This window comes from Haemorhous mexicanus, chromosome 26, assembly GCF_027477595.1.
Source record: "Haemorhous mexicanus isolate bHaeMex1 chromosome 26, bHaeMex1.pri, whole genome shotgun sequence".
NCBI lineage: Eukaryota > Metazoa > Chordata > Aves > Passeriformes > Fringillidae > Haemorhous > Haemorhous mexicanus.
Window position 1 is genome coordinate 4,221,429 of NC_082366.1, and position 22,241 is coordinate 4,243,669.

Consider the following 22,241-nt stretch of genomic DNA (forward strand, 5'->3'; position numbering starts at 1 on the left):
AGGGTTTTTTCCTTCCCTTCTATTTAATTATTTAAGTGTATAAATATTTGGTATCTCATCTGTCTGAAGAAAGAGCAGAGGTTCAAGCTTGGCTCAAAGGGTGTCGAGATGAATGTGAGCAGTCCCAGGAAATGGCTCCTGAGGCTGTGGGAGATGCAGAGGAGTGGCAGGGCCCTCATATGGCAGGAATTAACCCAGGCAGGGGAACTTGGACTCAGGGGGTCAGGAGCTCTTCTGCCCCTCTCACATTCATCACTGGACACACTCAGCAATTCCTGAGTGGAGATGCTTTCCCTGATGTGTCAGCGAGGAATTGTTCTGGTGAAAAGCCAGAACATGCTGGTCTTTCTATGAAACTGGCACCAAGAGGAATAAATTCTGCAGCTTATCTTGGCACCAGAGCCATCAGCTTCTCTGGCAAGAAATTCCCACCAGAGAGCTGCAGCCTGGGTCTCCACATCTGATCCACTGCGTGTCTGGCACAGCACAAGGGTGGTTCCTGCCCAAATCCAACACCAGAGCTGTAATTCTCCCTCAGTGTTTGGAAAGAGCCACAAGTGCAATTCATCTTTCTCTGTTCTCACTTTCCTATAGGCAATATAGCCCTTAGGTTTAAAATTAGAGTCAATGTGATGAAGATTTTTTTAAACCACTGGATGGATCTTACCTTGTTATGCAGAAAAAAAAAAAAGAAAAGAAGAAAAGTAACACCCTGCATTTCCAAAGTCTGCAGGCTGCATTAGAGTTCTACCTTAGTAATTACAAAGATTTATGTTCCATCCTGCCCCAAATCCAGAGCTCATTGTCCATTCAACTTCCACTGCTCTGACTTACAGCTCTCTGTGTCCATTATCTTTACTAATAAAGAGCTGACTGCACTTAATGATGGAAGAGTGAGATGTGATTAGCAATAGGAATGGGATTTATGAGAAAACAAACCCGAGCATGGTTCTCAGCTTTCATTAAAAGTATCTTAAATGTACTCCTTAATGCTAATTGATCTCACAGAGATGGGAAAATACTCTATTCCCAATTAATGGGACAAAATAATTCATCTTCTTTCTGGAGGGAACATTTAATAGCATTCAGCATTTAGAGGGACGTGGCATCTTGACAGGGATTTCACCACCTCAAGTGAGGCTTCACTGTGAGCATTTACCCCAAACCATGCAAGATTTCCCACTGGACACGGAAAAAATCCAACAGCATAAATACACAACAAAATGCCACATACAACGTTTTCTTTTCACAAAAGGTCTTTCCTGTCTTAGCAAATTACCCAAAGCTGAAAAACAATATTGGTGAGCAAATATAGAGGCTTTTTCCTTATGTTTGTCAAAGGAAAACTCCTTGATGACTCTGTTAATTTGTTATGAGCAGATTACTAAGATATTTGCAAGATAAAGTTCCTTGCAGGATTTATTGAAAACAAAACAAAGCAGAAATCTATTTCTCCATTAAGCATTTCTCTTTTGTTTGTATTGCAATAATTTTTTCCTCTTTTTGAATTATTCATATTTGGATATCAAATATTCCTACAAACCAATGCATTTAGGAATAATGAGTCTTGACTAGTTTCATTTTAACTCATTGTGCTTTCTGACCAGGATGATTATTATTATTATTATTAAATGACCTTCTATTCAGTCTGTTTCTATAATCCATAAATAGAAATTGCCTAATAAGCATCTCAAGTATTCCAGTGTCATTTCCATGCAGTTTTTCCTACCCTGTGTTTGTATAGCCCTGATGACAGCACCATTTAATCCACAGCAACAGCTCTGCCTGCTTCCTCTCAAATCCCTTCCATGAACACAACCCTCTCCATTTGAGGCTGGAATCTTGTACCTTTACAGTCTGAGAAATGCACAGTGGCTGTAACATCAACTGAAGAATTAATTTGAGAACTTCAAAAGTTGCTCCATACCACAGAAACAGCAATAATTATTAGATTTTCTGATGAAAGAGGAAAAGAATTCCTTTTGCCTTGTTCTCATGCTCTCCTTGAACAGGATTTGCATATTTGGTTTGCAAAGCAGCAGGGACAAATCCACTCTCCAATGTACTCAATCCATCTTTACCTTTTCCAAAGAAAGAAGGTAGAGAAGAACAAAGGAAGAGATGCAGAGTTTCTCTCACTACCTGCAGTGATTAACATGGAGAAAATAATGCATGTTCCATGAGGAATCAGCAGAGTTCTGGAAGAGGGGAGGCAGATTCCTTCTGGAGGAAGTGTTACATGGAGACATTTTTGGTCAGGAAATACCAAGTGTATTAGGGAATATTTTACTGGCACATCACCCTCACTTTCTATTTGGATTTCACACTGGGTTTTATTTTTCTCATGTCACATCACTAAATCCTGAATTCAGGAGAGACCAAGGCAAAGCCTGCCTACCTTTCTGACATCCCAGAGAGACAAGGTCTTGTCAGCAGAGCTGGTGACAGCGGTGCTGGAGCAGGGCAGGAACTCGATGCTGTTGACTGAGTCCTTGTGGCCACGCAGGGTGTATCTGCACCTCTCACTGCAAGAGCAAAAAACAGGAATGCAACACCCTCCACTCAGGGGAATATGAACAACAGACAGCTTCAGGGGAATGAAGAACACCTTTTGTGCATCTCCCCAGCTCCCCTCTGGAAAAATGAACACTGACAGTGATTCCTCACCCCAGCACTGCACTACAGAGACAGTTACAAACCCCAAGCCATTGGTGTTTGCCTCCCAGTAAGGAAGGCTGGAGCAGGAAGGCAGAAAGAAATGAGAAGTGGGTTTTAAAGGATTGAATCCTAAAGGAGGAACAATGAAAGCAGCACTTTGTGTTCCCTGGGTGGATCCTCAAAAAACCTTGTTGATGCAGAACTAAAAGGGAATGTGGATGAAAAGGTAGGATAGAGACAGCACAGTTTCCTTTCTATAGACATGAAATTCCTTTTCTTCCAAGGGTCTGAGAGATCTATTGGACTGTGACCACGTGCACCCTGAAGAAAGCAACCTGGTTTTCCTCTCAAGGTCTGCACAGAGGCTTGGAGAAAGCAAGTGGTGCCTGGGAGCTCTTTGCTTGTCCCTGTGGACACCCAAAACCTTTTTCCTGAAGGAGAGGTCTCTGGCTGTGGATGAACCACTCCAGTGGCCATTGTAAACTCCAAGTTCTTAAGGGAGAGATGAGGGAACAGAGGTGCACCCCAAGAAACGAGGTGTTCATCATGAACTAACAGCTCAGATGGAATTACCTGGGAAGTGGTTCTGAAAGTTCTTCCAAGGCTGAAGACACTCAGGCACTTCACCTTCTCCCAGCTGAGCAGCAACACCCTAGAGCTTTTGGGCTGCCCTTCTCACCTCTTTGCTTTGTTTTCTTTCAATGAGTTAATTTCTAGCACAACACTGTTGGTCCTTCTCAGCTGAGGGGATGGACCTGATACAGATGGAACTCCATTGTAGGAAACTGGGCACAACCACCATGGCACTGCTGTGGAGAATCAGTTCTCTCACCAACAGCTTGACCTTGGCTGTCCAGCTGTAATCCCACGAAAACTTTTTGGGTTTTGCTTTGCCTTCTGTGCACACACCAGAGTAGAACATTCCTTAAGCTGGAGCTGAGGAGAAGAGAAGGAAGAGCCCAAGGATGCCCCATCCAGACAACACAGAAGGTGACAGACAAATCTGGGATTACTTAAACTCAGCAGACTGGCAAAGCCTTAACTCCTTCAGGAGTGTGTCAAGAGGGGGAATGATTGAAATAATCCAGGATCCATCACTCATTATTAAACAAGGGCATCACTCCATGATTTCTTCAGATATATGTAAAACTTAAATGTGCAGTATTTGTATTGTTATATCCTGTGAAAACACACAGGTAGGGGAGCATACTGTAGAAAAAACTAATCAATGTAAACTCAGTAGCAGCTCAATCCTCTTTGTTCAAAAATAGGATGAAAAAATAAAAGCCAACAGCTGAGTCAAAAATAGGATGAAAAAATAAAAGCCAACAACTCATCATAAATTACTGCAGCTTTCAGCAAGAGCTCAGAATTTTATTCCCTGCTCATGTGATTCTGACAGTAGGAACACACCTCCCTGAAGCTGGCTGCTGAATATATCACTGGGGCCTGCAAGTTAGATTACTGGGTGGCTCTTAACAGAGGAATTTCTCACAATATTTATTAAGAAAGCTGTCAGCAGGGGGGAATTAAAGATGTGATTTTTTTGCCTATTTTTTCCCCTGCCTGTGTGTCCCCAGAAGGCTTTCAGAGCTCTTGCCAGTTCTGTACCACCAGCACAGGAGAGCAGTGTCTGCAGTGAGGGGCAGGCCAGGAGAGCTGTGAGGTTGGGATGGACACTGCCCTGCACTGATCTAACCCAGGAACTCCTTTTCCATGTGCCATTCTGGAATGAAATCCTGTGCTGAACACCAAGCCTGTCCCCACAAAGGCAGAGCAGAAGGGAAATAAGTAGCTTCTGAGGAGAAATATTATCCAGGAAATAGATTTCAAAGAAATATTAGATTCCACTGGTATCATTTTACAGAATCTATGTTTTTCTATTATAGATAATACATTATACCACCCAGTGTTATCTGTTATATAGATTACATGTATTATTTTGTCACAAGGACTCATTTTAAACTAGACATAAAGTGTTTGGCTGTTAGAACTGGGTGCACAAGGTATCTGATATTCAGGATCACTTGATATACGACAGTAAAATAACTTCAGTAAAATAATTCTTTTGTCTCACAGTCTCATGGCAATGTTTTACACCACAAATATGCCTTTTCCTTCTCAGATCTCACACTTTTATTTGTGCCTAGCAATGCCATTTTTTAAAGGTTCCCAATCGTTCCATGTTCCAATGTAAAGGCTCTGAGCTGCTGAACAGTTTCTGACAAGGAAAATCCTGCTGCATTTTTTTGTGGGCACTTTGCATATTTTAGAACATAGACAGCTTTCCATACCACAGTGTGAGAGCAGTTCCATTGGAAGAAAGAATAATACCTGGAGAAGACTAATACCTTCAACCTGCTTGACTGGGCTTGGGGTGAAAGAACACAGGAAAAGGGAGGCAGTTAAAGGAAAAAAAGATATTTTGTTTGTCAGGCCCTGATGTATGATCTGGACCATCCCAGGCAGACAGGCTGCAAGAACAGGCTTGTGAGAGAATAATTAGGTGCCAAAGCAGGAGGGCCCATTCAGAATCCCTTAGCAAGGTGAAAATGGACTGATGATGGGATGGACCATGACAGCAGCAGAAGGGAAGGAAATGATTTGCACTTTTCCATCAGGAACACAAACACCCAGCCCTGATGCAGCCTCTCTCCTTCCCACTTCCCTATCACTGCACTCTGATGAGCTCTGGCTCTCGAGATCTCATTTACCACTCTGATACCTGACTGACTGAATATTTCTGAGAACCTTTCCCCAGTGCTACATAAAATAAATTCATCTTTCTGTCCAGCTGAGACATCATTTCAGCAAGATTGTCTTGTACCAGCTATCTTCAGGTTGGAAAGGGCAACAATTTATCTAGATGTTCTTTTTCCACAAAAATAAAAAAGAAGTTGATGTGAAGGGTAGAGCATCATCCTGTTTTTTCATGGAAGTTCATGTTTCTATCCAATGGAACAAGTTTATCTAATCAGAATAAATCTGCAGTGTTTTTTCATGGAAGTTCATGTTTCTATCCAATGGAACAAGTTTATCTACATTAGAATAACTCTGCAGTGTTTTTTCATGGAAGCTCATGTTTCCTATCCAATGGAAGAAGTTTATCTAATCAGAATAAATCTGCAGTGTTTTTTCATGGAAGTTCATGTTTCTATCCAATGGAACAAGTTTATCTAATTAGAATAAATCTGCAGTGTTTTTTCATGGAAGTTCATGTTTCTATCCAATGGAACAAGTTTCTCTACATTAGAATAAATCTGCAGTGTTTTTTCATGGAAGTTCATGTTGCTATCCAATGGAACAAGTTTATCTAATCAGAATAAATCTGCAGTGTTTTTTCATGGAAGCTCATGTTTCCTATCCAATGGAACAAGTTTATCTACATTAGAATAAATCTGCAGTGTTTTTTCATGGAAGTTCATGTTTCTATCCAATGGAACAAGTTTCTCTACATTAGAATAAATCTGCAGTGTTTTTTCATGGAAGCTCATGTTTCTATCCAATGGAACAAGTTTATCTACATTAGAATAACTGCAGTGTTTTTTCATGGAAGCTCATGTTTCTATCCAATGGAACAAGTTTATCTAATCAGAATCAATCTGCAGTGTTTTTTCATGGAAGTTCATGTTGCTATCCAATGGAACAAGTTTATCTAATTAGAATAACTCTGTAGCTACATGCACTGGGTATTTTTCTCATTGTGAACACAAAGCCTCATGGATATGAGCCTCACAACCTCTGAACATCCTCGTTCAGAAGACAGAGGGATCATGTATGAGCAGCAGGTCAGACACTTGCACAAATCTTGATGCCTCAAGAGGTTCTCAATAAATGATGTCACGAGAGAAATGCTGCTCAGTAGTTTAGTATTTTGCAGACTGCATGCTAAACATCACTCAGACACCACTCCAACCTTCATCCTTTCCCTGTGTTAGTACAGGACTAATTATCCTCAATGTTTTCTTTTTCTCTGCAGTCAATTCCTCTCCTTTAAATCCAAGTGAGATAATGATGTCCATCAATAAATCAGCCTTCATTCTACCTCACCAGGTTTGGATGTTTCCTAAGAGTTTCAAACAAACATGGACAGATACTAATCCAGAAGCACATCCATGCCAGGAATGTTGGCTTCAATTAACCATACCAATATTGATATCATTGACTCAACAGATTGGGAAGATTTCATTTCTAGAGACTTCTCTTTTGAAAAATCACATTCCAGAATGGTTCATTCCAATTCCAAAGGGCTTTCAGTAAAACTGCATTGAAAACAGAAGAGATGAAAGATTTCCACTTACATAAAACTTCAGTGAATATTCCCAGGCTCTGCACAAATATAAAACAGCAGCCAAAAAATGTCCCAGTCAGATATTGCAGAGGCTGTGCAGTAATTGAAGGGGAACACAGGCAGTGGGCAGGCTCCTCTTGCCCTGCATACTTCCCAGTAAAATTCAGGAAGAACAAAGCAGGGCCCAGCCTGCCCTCAGTGCCAGCCATGCAGCAAACCACAGCCACGAGGCACACCACATGTGGCCAACTCTTCTGCTACTTCAAAAAACCACCCCAGACATGCATGCTGGTACTCCTATAGAATTTGGATTTTTTTTGCCCCCTTTCTTGGCTTTTTTTCTTTTTTTTTTTTAAGCATGTGGTTTCTATGTTCAGCTCTGTTTGGAAAAATGGGGGGAGTGGAGGGTGATACCATTTCAGTGAGTACTTGGGTAGCCATCATGACTTATTTTATTTCTGTGCCATATTGAATCTCAGTTCAAGCATGGTAATTAAAACTACCTATACAGCCAATCAAAATTAATGAGATTTTGAGCTTGTTCTTTGGTGTCAGTGCCTCTCCCACGCACCTTTTTCCACACCTCCAGAGGAATTCATTAAATAATGAATCCCCAAACAGGAACTCCCAAACTGTACTATCTTCCCCCAAAACTGCTCTTTTAAATGAAGCAAACATTAAACTAAACTCTCTCTCCTGTCTACTGAGAAAAGTTCTGTGTGAGCTGCAATCACAATTTTCAGGGCAAGTTACACCAGAAAGTCACCTGCTGTGAAGGTGGACACAGCATTTCTGAGGAAGATTTGTAAAGACACCCCACAACCAGCCTCCAGTGCTCCTACTGGGCTGTACTTGGAACAGTCAAAAGGAGAATCTTTTTAACAAAACCTAACCCTATCACTTTCTCATAGCATGGCTTTAGCACCAAAATTTGTTTAAATTTGGCATAGAACTTTCCCAGCCAAGATCAATGGCCAAGGGTAGCAAATGGGCTGGCTTAAGACATTAAAATGCCAGCTTGGTTTATGCTGTTATAAATGCATCCTATCATGTCTTTACATTTTATGACCTCTATTTTATTTCTAGGTAGCTTCACATATGACACATCCAATTATTCATGTCGAGAATGTAAAACTACCAGTATTTCAGTAAAAAGTGCCTGCCATCATTTATGACAGTGATTTTTTTTTTTTTGACCCATTATTTCACCAAATGCAACACATTTTCTGAAACACTGACATGTGAGGACACTTACTCTAGAAAGTACATTTGTTTCTGAAAAGATACATGAAAGTATGATGCTGTCAATATGAAACACTTTGTTCAATTATTGCTTATACTTAAATAAAATGGAACTCTCTTCCAATTGTGAACATTCATTTGTGCCCTCACTCAAACCAGTGTCTGACACTTGGAAAATGCAGTGCTGAAGGAGATATTACTTCAGCTTCTGTGACAATGCAAACATTTCTCCTCCAGTATTTAGAAACATTTAGAAAGAAAATACAAATTTAAACCTTCTCTGTGTAATTTATTTTCATATTTAGCACTTGTGGAACATTTTAATCTCTGCAATCTGAGTGCTCTGCAAAATGAGGAGCAATCCCCTGATTTCAACAAAGCTCCAAGTCAGGCTTTCCCTGGCAAGGATCAGTTTGCAGAGCTACTCACAAGTTTCTCAATCTGGTGAAATCTGTTGTCAAATAATTTGAATTTTTGCACTTTTTGAGTTCACAGGGAGCAGAAGCAGGATTCAGTACTAAACCCTGGTGTCATCACTCCCATCAGGGGCTGAACCACACAGGCACCATGAGCACGTCCCAGTCCTGCTGGAAGCAGCTCCAGCTCTGCCACTGATGTCAGGAGGAGCAGGATGAGATCCAGCTCTGTCACCACAGGAGCCTGACAGCTCACACTTTGCTCTGCTGCCCAGGAAATTGAGCATGTAAAAGCAAACTCATCTCTGAAGGGGGATGGACTTAACTGGAGAGTGCAAGGGTGTGATTTTCCCCCTTCCTCTGTCCTTGTCTTCCTCCTTCTACCAAAAGCAAAGAAAAGCTTCCCAACTAGGAAGGCTTAGCCGAGGAAGAAAGAGCCCCAGACATGATACATAGGTTTCATTAGTGTCTTGTAGGTATATAAACAAACATTCCTCATCTGACTCAGCACGTTTGTAAATCTGTAAAATCCTGTAATTCCTTTTCTCAGACCTCCTTGTGAACAGTCAGACTGTTAAAACACAGAGTTTCTGAACTGGATCAAATCATGTCCTTCCACTGGCAGGACATAAATTAATGTCAATAGGTTCATTTTTGACTTGCTTGGTAAGTTTTGAAAACCTGCAGCAGTTGATTTTTGAGAGTGCAGATTTCCTCTCTGAGATCAAGCAGGGCTCCTTTCCCCTCCCTTTTCAGGAGCTGAACTGAGCACGGCAGCTTTCCTTTAACACCAATTTGTAAAGACTCAGCTCTCACCAGCTCTGCTGCAGCTCCTGCTGGAAACTGCAATAAAAGCAGCTCCTGCTGGAAACTGCAATAAAAACCACCAGGATTTAGCAGCTGAAGAGATTCCACCTCCTGCAAGAGGGAACTGCAGTCCCAGCCCTCTCCTGGCCCTGCTGGGAGAAGGAACACCCTGGGCTTTGTGCTCACACAGGATGCACCTACACCTCCAGGTACCCTCCAGTCTGCTCCAAATTTGTCTTCCACTTATTGGGAGCCCCCACTTTTAGCAAAACTCCAAGAGAAGGCTGAAGGGCAGTGCCTGAACATGATGGTCCCTAAATGTGGGTATCATTGGATGAGGTGTGAGCACACTCGTGCTCCCAGCCCAGCCCCAAGCACCTTGGGGCTCACTCTTGAGAGCACCTCCAGAGGGTTAAAGCCTTCCCACAGCAGGGAGGTGGCCAAAAGCTTCTCCAATCCTTCCCTTCCCACCCCACACCCTCCCATTCCCTGGTGCTCCCTCCACAGCCTCCTACCCCTGAGGCATTCTGTGCTGTTAACAAGATACTCTGTCAACAGCAACACCCAAGCAGGACAGGAAAGCTATTTGATTGTGCTGGAAATTCATTTCATCTCCAGGGACCTTGCCTCCTTACATATTTTGCTGTTCTAAAAATTACTTGGTCCCATTTCTATAACTCGAAAGAGCCTCTTTGGCAAATAATACACAGAAAGGGAAAATTGAATGTACCTGAGAACAAAAAAATACAAAAAACCACATGCAGAGCAGAAAAAGAAGGCAATGCATTACGTTCAATGAAGTCTGATAGCTTGAACTTCAGATTCAGTGAGGTCTAATAGTGAGGGACATTTGGCAAAATTCCCCTAATAAATTTATAATTAACCAGCAGAAAGCAAGGCTCCAGTCAGGTTTCTATTCTGCAGTGAAATTAGATAACAGCCAAATAATCACAGTCCTTGAAAGAGAGTGCTGTGAATGCAGGAGGAAAAGGGTGCAAAACTTCATGCCTTACCTTTGGGATTAAAGTGCTTATTTGCCTCAATTCCTGGTAATTTATGTAACACAATATGTATTAGTGGAAAAGTAGCCAATTATAACACTGTATTTATTTTTCTGGCAGAGCTCTACTGCGTGTATTTAAGTAGAAGCTGTGTGTTTATTGAGCATGTGGAAACTTCCTCTACCAGGCAGACACCAAGATGTAGCACTGAGTTTAAAAAATACTCTCAGACAAAAAAGCACAAAGTTTTGAGGCCACCACTGCTTGCTGTGGTGTTGGACACAGGCCTGGCTGCCTGATGCCAGCCTGGGAAATATTAAAAACCTTTTTTTTTACCATGTTTCTGTAGCAGGTGCACATAGGTAGTGGTAGGGGGGGCTTTACAGAACAAAGACTCTCCCTGTGCCATGGTTGGTTAGAACTCTCTGGCACAAATAGGTAAAAAAGAAATATAATCAATTACCTCTGCTTGATTGATTCCAATACTACCCCAACTCAGGATCTATTTTGATAAAAGTTGAGAATACTTAATATGATTGACAATAGCTTTATATGTTTTTGTGAGTGAAAAGCCCAAGTTATTGAATTAATAATATTCTACTTAGGCTTTCATTAGAAGGCGTGAAAACTTTGCCAATAATCTATCTCCTTTTTTATTGGCTTGAAACATGAATAATGAATCTGCTCATTATTACACTGAAGATTTAGTCTCAATGTCCTGCATTTCTTTGAACTAATGAAGTGTTCTTTGAGAAGTATTATTTGTATTTTCTGATTCTAGATGAAGGGGTTTTGGTGTGAGGCTTTAATTTTTTTAAAGGCAAGATAAAACAGTAAGACTGAAGGACTTAAAATCTCTACTTAAGAATAGTCTATGGTCTTTTTGTAAGACTGTAATATCTTCTTCAGTCCCTTCTACTATGTAGGCTTGGCTGTAGCTCATCAAGGTATCTTTAAAATCTCACTGCTCAACACTTGATTGTTGGCAGCACAGGGCACGTTTCAGCTCATGGCAACAGCTGTTGCAAAAGCTCACTTTCTATTGAAATTGGGCTCCAAATAAATTTTGGTAACCTATTTCTGCAATTTTAGTTTGAACAGAAGCCTGTTACTTAGAATCCAAATTTTTCAGAAGTGAGATGCATTTTTATATGTTTCAAATTTGGATTATGTTTCATTTGACAAGGATTGCACTTCCCCAAGGTTAGAGTTAGGTCAATAAAAATGACTTTGAAAGTCATGGGACAGAAAAAGATTTAGGCTTTTATATCCCAAATGTAGATTTTAAGTGCCCTTTTCATCAGCTTGGTCAAAGCAGACCTAGTCAATTACAAGGCTGAAAATGTGCCTAACAGAGTGATGCCAGGGAATGATCTAACGTAATCCTGACTTAATTAGTGATGCTCACCCCAGCTGCCAGTCAGAAATCATACATTTGTTAACACTAATGGGAATGTTCTGGGCATTCCCAGAGCCTCTGTAACACACCAGTGGGATTTGGTCCCACACTGGTACCCACCCTGATCTCCATGCAGAACACACCTTGCATTCTGTATTTCAAAATCCAGGTTTAGCTCTTTCCTCTGCCTCTGGAAAATCAACACCCACGTATCAAACCATCCATTTGTGGCTATGGCTTCAAACTTTTCCATCAAGTCTGTCTGCATGCAGAAAATAAATTCCACCAGCCAAAGGAAAAGCTTTGTGCAGCTGGGTGCTCCCAGCACCGACAGGATCTGCAGCAGGTCCCCTCCAGGGTCAGCTCTTGTATTTCACAGTGATGGAATAAAATGCTGTTTCAGTCCTTCAGTCAGGAGCTAGGACACAAACTCCTCCTTGGAAATGCCTGTGTCTCCTTGCAACACACAGAAAGCCAAGCCACCTATCCCAGAATTCCAAACCTCAGTCCAGGAGCAAGGTACACTCAGGTTCAGAAAGGTACATGGCAATTCTTAGATTATATTTTGACTCTTACCCTTGGCTCAGCACTTTCTGCAAATCAAGTTTCCTCAGGGGATTTTTTTGTTGGACAGGTGAAGACAGGAGCATCAGAAATCACTTCTTGAAACCCAGAGCCTTGTTTCATGAAGCAATTATCTCCTCCCCCTCCAGGCCCAGGGGTCTGAGCTAATCAGATCAGCACAGGCTCAGTGATCCTGCAGTAGCTGTAACCCACTGAAGCAGGCCAGGACAAGCAGTGTTTGCTGCTCAGCACTTCTGCCACTGAATAAGCAAAGCCTCTCCCCTGTGACAGAGGCCTCTCCTCAACTACCACATCAGCTGACATCAGTGCTGAGCTCATGGCCTGCTCCACACTCCATATGAAGCTGTCATGATCTTATTATTTGTGTCTTCTTTTTTCCTTTTATTACAAGGACTTTACCTCTAAAACTCCTGCCTGTTCAGGCTAACCCTGAACAAGTAAATGCAGATGTCTCAATCCCTCCCTGCTTTTAAAGACAACAGCACACATGTGCTTTGATGGATCACTGTCAAGTGGTTTCATTTTTTGTGTCCTTTTATTAAGGCTCACGTGAGAACTATTTGAACAGGTTATTTTGCAGTTTTAGGCTTTTGCTGTTCAAAGAAAATATTGTGGAGAAGATGAGCCATCTGCACTCCACATTCAGATCCCCTAAATGGTGCATTCCAACCACCCTGCAGAATTTGTTATTTCTTTCATTCTCTTCCTTGTCACCACTTATTTTATTCTTCAACACAATCATGTTAATAAATAAAGAATATGGCATTATATGCACAACTACTGACTGGTGAGACATAACACAGAAAAGAACAAATGTGACAATGAAAAACAAAATTTGAAATATATTTACACCAGAAGACCAGATAAACTTATTACATTATGCTAGAACACACATTTTCTTTGTGAGCCTGATCTGATCTATTGCTTCTGAAAACTCCCAGACAACGTAAGAAATAATGGCTTTAAACAAGAGTTTAAGTCTGTAACAGTGGGTAACAGCACACTTTTAAAAAATGTCACTCCTGTGACACTAAAGCCCAAAATACCTCGCCAAAGCTTACTGTGTTCATCCCACCAAGCTCTACCATGTCATGTTCTCTATAAGTTTGCATATTTAGGATGAGATTTCCAAGCTGCCTGGACAGTGCAGAGTCTGAGATTCCTGCAGCTGTTGGGTGCCCAAATGATGGGATTTTCCCAGTGACAATGTGGCTGCACCAACATATTGTCAATCAACACCCTGGGCTCTTTGAAAGCTCCAGCTCTGGGTGTGTTAAATGAAGGGTTGGGGTGGAGCAGCTGTTGAGGGAGAACTTTTGCTGTCAACTTGTTCAGAACTTGTTCTGTGCTGTCACCAGAATCAGGGAGCAGCTGATGAGGAGAACAAGAAGTGGCTCTCGGGGTCTGTTTGCCAGGAGCTGCATTAATTTGCACAATGGATGACCCAGGTCTGCACTAGCACAAAATTCTTGCCTTCCTTCAAAAAACCACCACTGTTGGAAAACTACCAACAAAGGGAAAGACTGACACAAGAACTACACAGGAGGCCAGCAGAATAAATCTAGAGAACTCAACTAGGTCCACACAATTGCCATAAAACTGACTCAAATCAGCTTTTAGCCCTCAAAAAAAACAACCAAACCTGAGTCCAGCAAACCCCCTGCATCCCCCAAAACCCCTAAAACAAACCATTACTTCATTATTTCACCTCAGGATCCATTTCTGGTCTGGCTTATAGTGATGAAATTCTGTATAAGACAGAGAAAGCAGTACTGGCACATCATAATTTAATTTCACTACCTTTTAATTTTTTAATGTGTATTAAGTTAGCGATTCTTTAATTTATTTTTAATATATTTCTCCTATGCCTTTAATCCCAACCCATAAAAAGCACTGTGACTCTTGTCAGGTGTTAGTTTATTTTCCTCCACATTTTAAATTTACTGAAACTTCTTTAGACCTATTAAACAAGCAAATTCTTTTTGAAAACAGTACAACAAGGCTGAGATGCAATAAATATAAGCACTTCAATATTTAAGTGAGGAAAATGAATTTCAGTGTGCTTTCAAATTGGTTTTCTTCAGTGCAGAGTTTCTTTATTTGTCCAAATAAAATGGATTTGAGTGGGTGGCAGCTTTAAGGAGTCATGCAGCACAATTCAATGGCTTTGTGAACTTGGGAAGGGATTATGAATAATGGATTTGCTGTGCTCTTAGACATGGAGCCACAACAAAACCAGTGCCATGGAAGTTCTCTAATGGGCATCTGCTGGAGTGAAGAATAAAGAGCCTGGTCCACCCACTGAAGCTACAGGTGCAGGAATGTTTGTTTAGATCAGTGCCTGAGCACAGAATGGGAAGACTAAATTCCCAGGGATAGCTCCCACCACTCCCCAAAAAAAGGGAGAAAAGGGCTGGATTTCCCTTTGCCAACAGCTGGAGGAAGGAAAAGATTCACTTGAAACACAAACACAAAATACAAGAGTGATTTTGTCTCCTCCTTACCTAGATGTGGACAGTTTGGTTCACTTTCCTTTTTGGTCCAACTTTCCCTGTTAACAGCATGATTTTCCATCAAGAGATTTATATTATATCTACTACACCTGTCTAATCCCAGTGTGCACCCAAAATAAGTGTCACTGTTTGAGAAGAGTCTCCACTGTTCTCCAGGGAAAGAGAGGCCTTTGCAAGTCCCTACTGAAATCTTCAGCTTACAACTGAATATGTAACCCAAGTACTGTCAAGCCATGAGTGATAACCTGATATGGATCACTTACAAGGCTGACACACTGAGAATGAGGTTTTCATCAACCCACAGTGCCAACTTCACACCTGGTATCTCAGTGTCCCCACACCCTCATTTCAATCTTAACCTTCCAAAGTCAGCTAAGATCTGTATTACTATGAAACAAACCCTGATATTAAAAAAAAAAAAATCTAAAAAGGGCTTTTAAAGGAGCAGAACATCACTGCAGAAGATCACACAGAGTATTTTTACTTTTTCCTTTGAATTTCAGAGCAGGGATATGAGTGTGAGTACAGCTGTGTTCCCAGTGTGCAGCAAACTCCTGTGCCCTTTGTGCCACAGAAACACTCTGTGACCGTCTGCTCTGTGTTAAATAATTCACAAATTTTGTTGACATTTTACTGCAGTCTCCATATTAAGATTCCATTATCTAGAATGTTTGTGTTGGTGACAGAAATATGCTTGAAAGGGACACTAAAATATAAAGAAATTCATTGGGTTTGCATCCAGTGGATAATTCCAATACATATTTCATAGGTTTCCCACAGACACACGCCTTTGCAGGCTCTGAGTTCAGTAAATAGATGCATAAAAATTGTCTTGCAGATGGTGAATTGATTCCTAGCTGGGAAAGATATTGGTCAGCCTAGAACAAGATTTTTGTGTGATGATGTGTCTCAATTCACATCAGAAAACCTACAGATAGTGAAGTGCAGAAGGGAAATTGCCAACATTTTTATTTGCTCCATCCTGATCTTCACCTCCACCAAGGCAAAACCCACCCTGATTTTCCTGGGAAATGTCAGAGGGTCGTGTCTGCTGTACTCACAGGCTTAACCACTTGGATCAGGTGGGAGCAGACCTTACAGCTCTCAGCCTGCTTGAGCATTTGGAGATGGGTCTCAAAGAATGACCCACACAGGGCACCAGACAAGCTGTGCTACTTGTGAGGTCCAACAGCTTAGGGAAGTGTAAGGAGGGAGGACAGAAATGAGCCTCAAGTTTTTGAAAACTGTCCCAGAGAAATGAAATCACTATTGGGAACAGTATTTATTCACATTTTAAGGAAGTACAGACACAATTCAGTGCCTTCCAATGCCAATTAAAGACCCAGGGCACTTTCTTTGTATGCAAGAATTAATTGTTAAAGGACTAAGATGTGACTTGTGTTCATTTTCCAGCTGAGGCTAATAGAGTTTGCTCCAACAGGATGCACAACTAGAGTTCCACCACTCGGGAGAGAAAATAATCTTGTGTAACATCTGAACCCTTAAAAGAAAACAATAAAAAGGAAGAAAAAAAACCCCAAAAGCATCACACACAGACATGTCTGAAGACTGCCTGGAGCCAGAGGACAAGAACTTGAAATATTATAAGAGGCATTTACATGCATTAAGGCATCCACTGCAGCAGACTTTTCCTTTGAAATCAAATGACCAATGCATCTGATTTCAAACCAGGAGACATCAGGAGCTCAAAACAGCTCACATTCAGGTGGATATGTCTGCCAGAGTATTGCTGCTTATGAATAGTTAGATGTATTCCTGCTCTTTTTAGTTCACTGGGAGACAAGAAGAGAAATAAGCTACAATTAGCAGTGCTGCAGCACATGGGGATTTTGGGTGACAGTGCTCCACTTGACTGTGGAGCACAGACTGTGTGTGTATTATTTGCACTAACTGGTACTGACAGGATGTGGGAGTGATGATGGAGATACATAATTTTAATGAGCTGTTGTCTTCCCTGAGCTCTGTAATAATATCTGACAGTTTTCACTGCTCTGTGAATTACTCTGTTGGTACAATTAATTTCTGGTTTGGTGGAGATACTGTAAGGCAGTATTTTCAGGAAAAAAGCTTAGGTAAAGAAAAGCCTGCCAGTAATGAGTGACTGTAACATGAGGGAGAAAGAAAACATCTGGATAATGAGTGGAAAACTATAATCTGACTTCAGTTGTGCTGAGTGCTGATCCTTTTGCATCTGAGTTCTGAATCTAGGACAGTGGAAATACCCTGTCAAGATCTGATGAACATTTTGCAGGTTGTAACACCTGCACACTTGCAAATAGAACAAAGAGAGGAAAAAGCAGTGCCTGAGCTTCCTCCAGTGCACACAATCCCAGCAGACTCAGCTTTTTGGAGCTGCCAGGTGCTCTGGCTAGGATTTGGTGGAAGGAAGCCTCAGTTCTACCTCCCTCATTCCTCCTACTCCTGAAGCAGCTTCCAGGGAATTGAGGAGATGTTTGGACAAGTGAGGGACACCAAGAAAAGGTGATCAACTTCCAGAGGAGCACCTTCCTCACCAGCTCAAATAAAGCTTCCTGCTGTCCAACAGGAGCCTCTCAGCCAACTGCACATAATTTAGGGAATCTGGCCTAAAGGAGCAGAACTAGAACATAAAAAACCCCTAACAGTTGCATCTAGTATGTTTTTTCCAAGCCATACTGAAGGCTGAAACAATGGAAGCAAGGAAACTTCTGAGATCACAAAATGAAACCCCCTTCAATGTAAATCAAGTGCAACTTTCTCAAGTATCTTTTCATTAAATAAATACTATGTAGCTAACTATGGTAGAGCTCAGGTAAGCCTACTCCAAAATCTCTGCAGAACTCAGACATTTTAGAAGGCACCTCTATTTTCAGCTTCAGTTTTAAAAAAAATAAAGTAGTAACTTGATTTTCTCCCCCCTTCATTAATCAAAAACTGTGCTGTGCAGCTCAAGACCAGCAGCAGAAATCAGAAAGCAGAGCACTTACATTTCTGTCTATTTAATGCTTTAGGAAAAAAAAAAAGTCAAGATATTCTGAATTAAAAAGAAAAATTATCACTTTAACTACTAAGATCTTCAAATATGCCTCCTGTGCACAGGCTAAATTGCCACAGAAGGGTCCAGTAAAAGCCAGAGAGAAAATGGATTTATCTAGACCAGTAGCCAACAGCCACCAATAGAAATATTTCAGCAGAAGTTACACAATTCCTGTCATGTTTTACAGAGTAATTAATAATCACACAAACATCTATCTCTCATGGATCTATATTATTACTGAAAATCCAATACTGATTTTCTTTCTTCTCACCCAATAGGAAGATTTGAAGACAACTAATCTTGACATAATTTTATCATCCCAAGGAATGGTAAGGCAGGGTTTTAATGATGGCCTCAGTTGCTGGCCTCGAGTAAAGCCCTTCACCTCTTTGTTTATTTCCCCAGATGTAAATAATGGTCTGGTTCCCCAGCCTAGGCCTTCCATGGGCATCAGCTAAGATTTTTCTGGCCTTTGGGACCTGCAAATTTGTGACCATAATAAACATTTCTCATTGCTGATGCATGTTGCCTCATACTAAATCCACTATGTGATTTAAGTTTACAACATTGAGCTCAAGCTACACTTCCTGTAAAGTTTTGCACTTCAAGCTTCATCTTATCCAGTATTATGAAGATTTAGCCATATCTTCCCCTTAACTGAATAGCTCTGCTTTGAATATCATCTTTTCCTTCATAATTTGCATTTTCAAATTGATTTTTTACAATTGGCTCTCTGGGAATTATATCAATGAGATTTTAGACATTCCTGATCCTGAAAAATGTGTTATGGAATTGTAGCATAATTATAAATTTGGAGACTTGGGCATAGGCCTGGATTTGATTTGAAGGATTAATAGCAGCTTGTCTCTCCAGTGCTCCTTGGAGGATTCCAAAGGGAATTCTCCTTTATCAAAATGGCAAGCACTTCCTGCTGTGCTGTCAGGAGAGACATTACAAACTACCCAAAAATGGTCCTTCCACATTTCCTCGGAGTTCTTCTACCTGCCTTCTAATTTCCTGGAGGACATTTGTCTTCTCTGGAAATAGATTAGCTCCACTTTTACTGGAATCAATTAAACGTGGGGTCTGGCCAGAAGAGCCTGTGGCTTGTGTCCCACTGAGCAGCCAGCCAGACACCTCAAATGGGGTATCTTGGAAAGGGTTGGCTACACACACCCACCCTGATTCAAAAAGTGAAAACACAGCTCCATTTTGAAACTAGAAAATCTTTGGGATCCTTCTGAGGTGATTTTTCAGGACCCTGATACGGATGCATTTGGTGTGGTGGAAAAAACCCTACAAATCTGTGAATAAATATTGCATTGCAAAGCTGCCTAAGGGAAAAGGAAGAAAAAGAAACAGAGTATGAATGTCAAGGATGGCAGGAGAAGCCAGGCTAAACCCTGGGCTCTGATGGGACAAAGCAGAGTGTGACCAGTGCATTTGGTTACTCCAGCTACATTAAATCATTACTTTAGTGAAACTAGAGAAGAAAATCCACCCCAAAGTATAACAGCAGTTTAAAATCAACATAACCATGTCTTGCACTGCACACACTCGAGGTGTGTATTAATAAAACACAGGCAGTGCCATCATTGCCTGGTATCATTCCATGGTATCATTCCAAGGAAAGCTGTAGCTGACAAGGGCTTCTACTTAAACAAAATCCATCCCTGCTTGATTTCTTTAAACACTAACCCTAAATTTTCCAAAATTAAATACTTCTTATGAGAAGAAACGAAACTATAAACAGCAGTTAGCAAGTGGAGAGAAGTCACAACAGGAGATAATTTTAATAGGGGCGTTGGAGCAAAAGAAGGAATTATTTATAGAAACTAGTAATTAATGTCAGATACATCTGACACTTGGGCAAGGAAGTGAGAATGTCCAGTCTTGCTGCAGAGAAGCAAAAAGTGTCAACCATTTTTTTTTGGTATATCTAGAAATAAGTAGGAGAATACATGAACACCTCAGTAATAGGACACTATCCTGGAGGCTGCACAGGAGAATGAAAAATAATCACTATTAGTCACTTCTAAAATGTGCACCTGAACAAATGCACCAATGGGTAGAAATGACTGAAGACTCAGGTAAACACACATTTTAAAATTTTAAAATAAAATTTGATTATGGGAGAAATTTCCATGAGTAGACAAAAATTGCCATGTTAATGGAAAAAGAAAACAAGTGAGTGATGGATTAAGGAACCAGAAATGGCTCCAAATCACAAACACATCCTCACCCTGGGCTCTGCTGCAGGACAGCACAATCACATTGCTGGCTGGCCTAATTCCACATGGTTTGTACTACTGAAAGGAAGTAGAGAAAAATGGAGAACTGGTCTAATGAGTGCAGAATGGATCAAGTGGAGAAAACCAATTCTGGCTGTTCTGACTGCTGCAAACAATTTCTCAAGTTCAAAGCATAAATAACAATGTTTGCATTTAACATTTGCTGTAGAGCATATGTCTGCAAAGCTCAACAACCTCCTGTGTTTACAGGAGATCTATGATGCTCAGCTTGATTTGCATATCAGACATCAGGCTGTAAATCTCTGATGATATTTACCACTGGATAATTGAAATTAATCCTGCCAAAATGACTTTGACAGTGCTGAATTTATGGTCTGAGAAAACACCCCTGGAACTGGCTGCTGTGCTAAAACATAACTGGCTGCATGTTTTCAACCTGAGCTATGCTGCTGCATAAAATCCTGGCCACAAATGATAAACCTCTCCCTTTCTCCCCCAACTTCCTATTTCCATAATCATTAAGAAGTGGGGATAATTTTGAAGGTAGCAGATATGTCCCTGTATTGCTGTTTTGTTTTGGTTTAATTTTTTCTAGCCATGGCAGGCACACAAATTACCTTCCTTCCTTCCCTGCACTCCCCATCCCAATGTTACACCATTTTCTTTTTAAGTTCCTTTAAAAGCAACCAATGATCCCAGCAGAAAGCATCAGGAAGTTCCAACAGCAGAACTCAGACTCCCTTGAGACCTTCAGTAACTCAGATCATGGCTGTGTCTCAGCCTGTGTCTGTGTTTCCAGGGAAAAAGGAAGGGGCTTGGATTCTTGTTTCTTTACTTTCTGTTTTATTTCTTAAACTCAGCTTGTATCTTAAATAGAAGACTCATAAGTTGTCTAGAAGACACAGTTTACTACAAAGGTACCTCACACTACCCTCCTGGAAGGAATGCCATTTGTGGCTTGATATATGATTCAAACTTTCATTATACACAGAAGAAAAACATTTCTGAATAATAAAAAACCCCAAACAAACAAAACCACCAGCAGTAATTTCACATTCTAAGAAAAAAAAAAAACAACAAACATTCAAATATCTAATAGGCAGAACTTTCTCATCATTGGCAAAGAATTATAATTTATTAAATTGTAATTTATTAAAACTGCTGGCAACCAATTCCTATTCAAGATCTTGAATTCTTTAGACTCCAATAAGGGCTTTGATGATTGTGCAAATTGCACCTTGGATTTTGATGCTAGAAGATAGCAAATAACCTCCCCAGTTTCTTACACCAAGTTTGCAGCTACAGAGAATGCTGTATATTTTCCAAAAGCAACACTTACAGAAAAGTGTGTTCCTAATGTATAAAAGTGGCTTTTTTGAAGCTCAGAAATAAAAAGACAACTGTCACCCACTACAGAAATGGATGTATTTTTATTTGTAGCCTTTTTAAAAAACATACCATTTTCAGAGAGGTGGCAGTGATAACTCTGACATCCTTCTTGCTTTTCTTCCCCTACAATCTGCTGCTTTCCAGGCCCATTCAATTTGAAAGCAGGCATCCATCCAAATATGTGATATTAAGGTAGAAAGACAGCTCTCATTTATAAAATCTTAATTCCTTGTTAGTGGAAAGAATAAAACCAATAGATTAACTGTGATCCCTGATCATTATCATCTCACAAGAATGTTATCTTGGGCTCTGTCCCCTGCTCAGAGCTTGTGGTACCTGTGATGCCTTGAGAAGGCTGACCTAGAGCAGAGGCCAGACAGAGTTAAAGAATAAAGCAGGGATTTATTCAAAGGCCTCCATGGATGCACCTTGGGCAGCACAAGAGCCCAGCCAGGGCTGCACCCAAGAGGAACCAAAATGGTCACAAAATGAACACCTGGTCATGAGGTCTCTCAATTTTATAAGTTCTGGTCCATTTGCATTTTGGAGTTAATTGTCCAATTACAGCTTTAGCCCACGCAGTCCCATCCTCCTTGTTTTTCTCTCTTCCTCCCACCATTGTTTGTGCTCTTGGGCCTGAGATTTGGATCA

General features: G+C 40.8%; 1 protein-coding gene across 1 annotated transcript in view; it reads right to left on the bottom strand.

The window, feature by feature from the left end:
- The window catches only part of SPAG16 (sperm associated antigen 16), a 328,751-nt gene that overhangs the window by 139,619 nt on the left and 166,891 nt on the right, over positions 1-22,241 (bottom strand). Inside the window, exon 13 of the mRNA XM_059868228.1 lies at positions 2,399-2,525. Coding sequence (XP_059724211.1) covers positions 2,399-2,525 — 127 coding nt within the window. The remainder of the gene's footprint in view (positions 1-2,398; positions 2,526-22,241) is intronic.